Source organism: Misgurnus anguillicaudatus, chromosome 11, assembly GCF_027580225.2.
Source record: "Misgurnus anguillicaudatus chromosome 11, ASM2758022v2, whole genome shotgun sequence".
NCBI lineage: Eukaryota > Metazoa > Chordata > Actinopteri > Cypriniformes > Cobitidae > Misgurnus > Misgurnus anguillicaudatus.
Genome location: NC_073347.2, coordinates 37,605,229 through 37,613,460, shown reverse-complemented (window position 1 = coordinate 37,613,460; position 8,232 = coordinate 37,605,229). Strand labels below are relative to the sequence as shown.

The 8,232-nt window shown below is 38.4% G+C and overlaps 1 protein-coding gene and 1 long non-coding RNA gene across 3 annotated transcripts; one reads left to right on the top strand and one right to left on the bottom strand.

Moving 5' to 3' along the window:
• Positions 1–697: 697 nt before the first annotated feature.
• LOC129416493 (uncharacterized) lies at positions 698–3,976 on the top strand. The gene is made up of 3 exons (XR_012372267.1): positions 698–1,084; positions 1,255–1,444; positions 3,874–3,976. It is a non-coding gene; the product is annotated as an uncharacterized lncRNA (long non-coding RNA).
• A 511-nt stretch (positions 3,977–4,487) lies between these two features.
• Positions 4,488–8,210, bottom strand: mrpl2 (mitochondrial ribosomal protein L2). Of its 2 annotated transcripts, none has more exons than XM_073873618.1 (7): positions 8,058–8,210; positions 7,584–7,676; positions 7,330–7,487; positions 7,101–7,242; positions 6,005–6,231; positions 5,833–5,906; positions 4,488–5,654 (listed from the first exon to the last, which is right to left on the bottom strand). In XM_073873618.1, exons 2-7 carry the CDS (start codon positions 7,667–7,669, stop codon positions 5,442–5,444), a joined length of 900 nt encoding a protein of 299 aa, XP_073729719.1. In that variant the 5' UTR covers positions 7,670–7,676; positions 8,058–8,210; the 3' UTR covers positions 4,488–5,441. The 2 variants fall into 2 exon arrangements, with proteins under 2 accessions (XP_073729719.1, XP_073729721.1); XM_073873620.1 differs by having other exon boundaries at positions 7,964–8,082.
• Positions 8,211–8,232: the final 22 nt, after the last annotated feature.

Genomic DNA, 8,232 nt, shown 5'->3' with positions numbered 1-8,232 from the left:
GTGTTCAACATAATGTATTATACAGTGAAAGTGCACATAGAGTTCACAGTGACCTCACTTAAGCCCAGAAACTAAGACAAGATCAAATCTCTCTCTCTCTCTCTCTCTCTCTCTCTCTCTCTCTCTCCTGAGATGTTGAGCCATAAACCAAAACAACAAGTAAAGAGATAAAACTCAACATTACAAGCTTATATTTGAAAGAATAAACATAAAATTTAAAAAATAATTTTCTTTGTCAACAATGTCATCAAATCTGAAATAACACTACAATATCAAGTGATTCAAGTATAAACTGCAACTTTTTGGTAAACATTTTGCAACATTTTCTGATAACAGTGAACTTTTATGTTTGTTGAATTTCATCTTAAAGTATTTTCATGAAATTGACCTTAACAAACATAACAAAGCAAATGGTTTTGTTTTGAACATTGTTCAAATTATCATTAAAAAATCAATGTCTGAAGATTAGAAATGTGGACAATTTCTAAAGTCAAGCAGTGATTTCATGTATGTGTGTGTGTGTGTGTGTGTGGGGGGGGGGCTATATGTGGTTTATGGGGACAGAGGACGTGTCCTGATAAACTGAATGTCTTAAAAACATCATAAATGGTGCATTGCGTCAATGGAATTGCCCCTGTAAACCACATATGCCAACATGGGCGCGCGTGTGTGTGCTTGTGCGTGCGTGTGTGTTTGTGCGAGCATGCGTGTGTGCATGTGTAGGCCTATATATTAATCTAGTATATTGTTGAAGAGGTACAGGAGGTCCAGTATAAGAAGGGTTTCTTTGGAAAACAGCAAGCTTGCAGATAAGTGTCAGATGTGGACTCTTGGCTGTCACTGCTGGCCAGGGCAGGGCTTCATAGTTAAAGTGTCTTTATCCTGGAGTGAAACTACAAACGTGTTAATAGTATTGTTCAGGAAAGCATTAGGGTGAGGAGAGCGACTCTCTTTACTGTTAAACCTTTCTAAGGTGCTGTAGGACAGATGACAAATTCCACTGAAGAATCCGTGAAACTCACAGTATGTGATATTTAAACAGGCTCATTTGTATATCTGATGGTTTTCCACAATGAGACTGCGGGTATAGCAAACAAACTTGGCAATTAAATCCAGAAAATAAATCTGTCCCTAAAACCTTTCATGTGTTTGACATGTGTCCGACATTGCTACAGTCAGTGTATTAAAATAATCCCTATATAAAAAAAGAAAGATAGAGAGAGTATCATAACATTTCTCAAACATCTCTTCAAGGTTACATTTTCTGGAGATCCAGTAGACAAGGAATCCAGCCAGGACGAGGAGTTGTGCCGCATACTCCAATCAGATTTTTGATGCGATCTGCAAAGGTCAGCTGGACATCAAAGACTACACGGAGGTTTTTGGCTGTTCTGAACTTCAAGATCCGTCAGTCGTGAGAAAAGATGCACTTTAAACTACTGAGGTAAGTTTCACTTTCAGGTTTTGAATTGACTGTACTGAACGAGGCCGGACGATCAGATGCTAGCTGGGCTTTATGAAACAATGATTCCCTTCAAATATTCATTTAGTCTTTAAGTATTTAATAAACGCGACTGACATTTGTGCTTTTTGGATTTTTCTGCTTAATGTAATTTGACCATGGATAGAAGAACAGCTATCACACAAACAATACATAACTATTAAATGATGTTTCAAATGACAAAACATCATAATGCCAAAATGAGAAATACATCTCTCAGTGTTTATAATTTCTGAATCTAAGTTCACAAAATACTTGACAAATTGATATTGACTGCAGTTTTATTTGTTTTTATCTCTTCTATCTTAAAAGGAAACTCTCTCTCTCAGGTATTGTTTCAGAATAGTCAAAACTTGTTATATGCACTTCTTGCATTATTGCCTTCCTATGACAACTCGCTTTATTGTTTTCTAATCTTTGTAAGTCACTTTGGATAAAAGTGTCTGCTAAATGCATAAAAACAGAGACATTCAGAGCACAATGTTCACGTTCAAGTCATGTTTTCATATTTAACCCAAACCCAACGGCACCAAAACACATTTCTGCACTTAAATAAGACTTAATGTCTGAATGTCATTGATAACACAAAAAACTTTTGTAAACTATCTCTCTGAGATCAGTTACTTTCAAACTGTTGAGAAAGGTTGATGTTAGTATGATAACAGTAAAGAGAGAGTAACGCTGGGATTTTACCTCACTGGAAAACTGGGAAATTATGAAGTGATGCTGTCACTGTAAGGTTTTTAATGCACTTATATAATGTGACTAAATTTAATTCAATTTTGTTAAGTGGTGCCACACAGAATAAATAGGCTTTTTGTACAGTAACATTCAATTTTACTAAAATATTAATGCTGGTATTGATTGTCTTTGCATCGTGTCTGACCGTGAGAGCAGTAAATGATGGGCTGGTATGGATTAGGGTTTCATTATGTTCTCTGTCACAAACAACACAAGACCAAACAAACAAATATGAATATAAGTCAGCTATAGAGATGAATGCTGTGAAGTTTGTGTTCAACTCATAGATGTGATTCTTCATCTCTCACATGTCTGAAGGGTGAACGCTTTCATATCCGCTGATTTCGGGCAGTGAGAGAAAATAGGAAACAAAGGAGGGAAAATGTGTTACACAACTCTCCTGATTTATTCATATTTTATTGTATTACTCTGTGTTTTTGTTGTATATATATGTGTGTATTAGAAGCGTCTGCTGTCTTAGAGAAAAATAAAGTTCTTTCTGTTTAATCGTGATATTACTTTATTGTGCGCATGTAAATCCTTCATTAAGATAAAGGTATCTTTTACTCTCTCCTTTTGTGTATTTAGATTGTTGTCTGTTAGATGAATGTGACATGTTTGTGTCTGTAACACAACTGAACCCACTTTAGTGTGCTACTGCCATCTGCTGTTCATCTGCCAATCTAATACAAGGTAAAACATTTAAAGGGATAGTTCACACAAAAATTAAAATTATATCATCATTTTCTCATCCTCATGTTGTTTTAAACCTGTATACATTTCTTTCTTCTGATGAACATAAAGAGAAGATATTTTGATAAATGATGGTAAGCACACAGTTGACGGTACCCATTGTAAGAAATGATGCAATTCACTTTCTTTGATGTTTGCCGTCTGCCAGTAAAGTCATCTGGGGCCTCATGTATAAAACTGTGCGTAGGATTCTTACTAAAAGTCTATGTACGCACAAAAGCCAAAAATGGCATACACCAAATATTATGAAAACTTAAAAAACAAAGCAATGTTCCCTTTATAAATCACAGTGTGCGTACATGAATCATCCTAATATACCACCTTGCAAGCCCATTCTCCCATCAAGTTTGTTTCTTTATAAATCACAACATTTGCGTGGAAACTGGCGTACGCACGTTTCAAGCCCTGTTCTGTGCGTACGCACGCTTTATAAATGAGGCCCCTGGTTATCATGTGGATGGTGGTCATGAACCGTTGGAGGTGGACGTAGAGGAAAAACTCCTCTATGGTGTTTACTGTAAGAAATGAGCATCTCTGTATTATAGGGGCCAATGTGCGGTTTATGTAACAGAAAACTATTATTGAACAGTGCACACATCCTGATATTACAATATAGCTCCTCCCATGATTGTTCTATGTCCAATCACAGTTGTTTTCCTGCATGTTCTGCTCAGATGTCCTATGTTAAAATATTTACAATCATGTCAGCGCATGAGTTCACGGGGGTCACTACAGATGAGCAGCAGAAGAAGGGCAGAATTCATACAAACATTATTCAAACATACTACACATTTGCATCATTTGTTGATGAAAGTACTCATTGTTTGTTATTAGAAGTCTGTACTTGCGTGCATCTATAACAGCATCTATATCTGCAGATTTAGTTGTTTCAATGAATTCTGACGATGCCATTGGAGTCACATCTCTGCCCGCTCCCCAGCCTGTCACACCTTAACGTGTGCTGCTTTCACTGGAGTTAGGGTATGACATTATTACTCACTATAGTGCACATTTGTGTTCAACTACACATCTGGCTGATATCACAAGAAAAGAAAATCTAAAGAAAAACATTTTAGACTGTTGAAGTTTATTTACTGACTGTGGTATTAAGATGTGTCTGTGTCCAGGTGGAGAGCTGATGGGCCTGCAGGTGAATTACTGGACTTGGCAGGGTGGAGAAAAGAAACGTGAAGGTGAGCGGAGAGATGTGAGTTTTAAGAACACACTGAAGACTTCCTCTCTCTAAAGTTAGCACTGAAGAACTAAACCCTCCTCACAGTATGGTCATGACTGTAGTTACTTAAAAGAAAACAGGTTGCCATCATTTAGCGATGGATGGTACTGGAGGTGTGCATTGAAGTTTTGCCGTGAATTTAGATGTCATGTTTTATTTACACTTTAAATAGAATTATATATTTCCCTTTTTATTCTTAAAGCACACTGTGCAGAAGGCAAAGGATAAACCTTTGGACAAAATGAAGGGGAAAAATGATAAAGCAGAGAATTTTTTTATTTCACCATATATATAACACATTAGAGTGACACTTTTAAATGCTGTGATATAAACCATGAGTGAAATCTAAAGTGGATTTTATTACAGAACGTGTACATGCATTGTGTGACATACAGCACCGAGTATTAATTCGTCGATCCAATAGATCACAGTTGATGTTTCATCATGTAAGACAAGAGGAACATGTCACATCTATTGTGAAATCATCCGTCTGTCCTGCCAGCGATCATGTGTTTGATCAGTGTATGACTGAAACACAACACTGTTCCTTCAATGCTGCAGACTATCGCAGGTGATTCTTTAATAATTTGGCTGTGCATGCATTCAAATTTAGATATTTAAAGAGCAGCAGAAGATCCATGTTTGATGTTTAGGATCATCTTGATTATTTCAGGACATCATCGGTCAGTCCTGCACTTTTACCATGAAATGACCTTCAGTATTCTAGCACTATGTGAATCTATCTCATCTCTCCTTAGCTTTTAAGAGGATTTGGGTGATTTGTTTTGTCTGTGTGTTTGTAATGAATGCCAAACTTCACTTTATTTCATCACAAGCTGCTTTTTCTAAAACTGAACACTTTTCAAGAACATTTGATTCAATCACACCTGATTTCTTTACTCAACCACCTTTGCAGCATTTTTTTTATGTTACTAATAAAACAGTTTGCAAGTTTGAATGTTTTACATTTGGTATTTTATAGCCTTTATCTTCACATGTAGATGTGTTTTAACAAGAAGTTCTTATTCTCATACACACACGTCTCTCTTTATTGCCATTAAGCAGCTGGTCGACAGAACCGAAGACCCAAACGTGTGTTGATTTGATGTTTTTTTTTTGTTTGTTATTGTGTCAGTCGTGACGCGCGTTCAAGGGTCCTGTCCTGATAGATCACATCAACACATGCGTGCGGTCATGTGATTGATGACATCATCATGACTTTGCAGCAACAGAAGGCAGGTTGATGAAGCTCTTCATGGGAGGCAGAGGTCTGATCTTGCGGCCCGCCCAGCCACCTTTCCTCTTCCACAAGCCACTCGACGGTCGGATGCCCAGCCAGCGGTTGCGACCGGCCTTACCGATGATGCGCTTGTTGTGGTCAACGTTAGACACGCGACCAACCGTAGCCACGCAAGTCTCCAGAACCTGAAAAGTCAAACATCATTTAAAAGATCTGTTTTCATTTGTGAGTTTTGTAATTTTGTGAAGTCCTATTTTATACGTTTGAGTCTTTTCCTGACTAGATGATTTATTTTGTTTAGTTTCAATTTTAAGACCTTTGTTTAAGCACAAGACAAGTCATGTGAAGAGTGTTTTTTTTTACCTGAATCTGATGTTTAGAAGGAAGCTGAACAATTGCTGTGCCATTAACTTTGCGAAGCAACACACCACATGTGCCTAGATGGTAAAAAAACAACACTAATTAGATTAATCAATAATTAGAAAGTCATTATGATTTTATTTTAAATCGGGCTTAAAATAACACAGAGACCTACCTGCAGCCCGTATGTATTGAGCTCCCTTTCCAGGGTACAGCTCCAAATTATTAATGAGCGTCCCAACGGGAAGAGCGCCCAGTGGATGAGAGTCTCCCTCGTTGGCCAAAACTGCCATACGTCCGATCACACCGGACGTCTTGATCAGGTCTCCAGACCCCATGTTCTCGGTTGCAATGATCCAGCGCTTACGGTTTCCGCCGGCGACCAGAGCTATATCTGCGGATCTGAGCGAAGAAGGCACATAATGAGATCAGAACCGGGTCGACGAGAACCTTGATAGACCGATATTTGCGAGTTTTATGTGTATCGGCATTGGCCGATATGTGGCTGCCGTGTTCGCCGATTTTTTCCGCCATTATTTATAGACAGAGTGCTGAAAGCCCGCAAGCGATTGCAGGTCAGGTGACTAAAAACAACCAAGCTTTCCATGACAACATCAAAAGCTCAGCCTAACAGCTGATCATAGCTGAACAAAGCGGGTTTTTATTTCTCATCTCTATGGGGCGGTTTCCTGGGCAGGGATTAGACAAGTCCTAGACTAAAATAAAAGTAAGAAAACTCCAAACTAATAACATCTCTTTTTAACATATCTTAAAATACATCAGTGCCCTTTGTTTTGCCTCAAAATGGACACAAGTAATGTTTTATTAAGGCATGTTTGTTAAAACTAGTTATATTTCCTAATTAAACTAAGGTCTACTCCTAGTTTAAGATAATTCCTGTCCGGGAAACCACCCCTATATATTTGTAGTAGTAAAGTGCTAGAAATCAATATCCTTTGCTGATAGTTCATGGTTCCATAGCACCCTCACCTGTTTTTACTATTTGTTACATATAGTTTTTTTAAGTTCAATAAATGTTACTTTTTTAAAATTGAGACTTGTAACATTTGGCATCATCATTGTGTCATTTTTATAATGTAAATCCTGTGAGCAAAAGCAGTATCGGCTCCAAATATAATAATAATAATAATAATAATCGGCAGCCTGTATCGGTCATCGGCTAAGGCTGATGAAACAAAAATCGGTATTGGCACTGAAAAATCCATATCGGTGGATCCCTAGAAGCTTTCATCGGGTCTGCAGTCACTGACCTGCACGGATCGTATCTCACTTCAACAACCTTCTCCACGATGGGCTGGTCTTCTTTTCCTGATTCGTAGCGCAGACGCTGAAAGTCTATCATGCGATACCTCTGTTTGTGTCCTCCTCCGATCCCATGCCTTATGACCTTACCTGCAGTACACAATCAGACCCGATTACTTGTGTATTTGAAAAGAAAATGGTCAGCTTTGATTTGATATGTCAACTTTAAACATGCACCTGTATGGTCTCTTCCTCCGGTTTTCTTCATGCCGATGGGTCGGATGGTGTATTTCTCCCTCTGCTTCCACATTCTGCGGTTCTGCTGCTGCGAAGCGCTCGTGATGAAGCCTCGCCACGACAAACCTTTGATGTCTACAGCTGGACCGACGGGTCTGCTCACGATCTGACATGTGATCAGCTGATGTTATTACCCAGCATTTTAAACATTATCTGCCACAGTTTACGATGATAATGATGATAATGATGAAGACCTCACGATCTGAGACAGGACGCTCCGAGAAGCCACCTTACAGAGAGACAGAGACCGCAGAGCGGTGGACAGAAGATTGACGGACATCTTTAAACTGAAGACAGAAGAAAGATATTCATGTGTTTATAATAGACATGATGTAAAGGCAGCAAAATTAATTTCCTGCAGCTCTATTTAACTGTCTCAGTTTACATTTCAATTAACCTAAAACCAAAATCACGTTAGGAACGTTAAAAATCAGTCTGTTCAAGTATTGAATATGGCGCATTTGCTTGAATCAAAGCCTCTAAAAAAAGATTGTGGTAAAATATCCACCATACACCAACACATGAAATGCATTAAACTATAAGTGACGTTACATCAGATCAGCAGTCTACTCACCAGAAAAATTAAACGGACATTACACTCGCTCAGATTATATCTAAGAAGTGTGTTAGAAATCTCTCATTTAGAGAAAATACACTTAAACACTCACTGTGATGTTTACACGAGCTGCCCTTCATTAGTTTCACGCTAGACCGCCATGTCGTCGCGACGTGATGACGTCACACGCTTCTTCTATCTCTCTTATGTAATGTCCGTTCGTGACAGGCGTCTGAGCTCATACTGCCACCTGCAGGCGTGTGACGGAATTCATTTAACGCTACTGT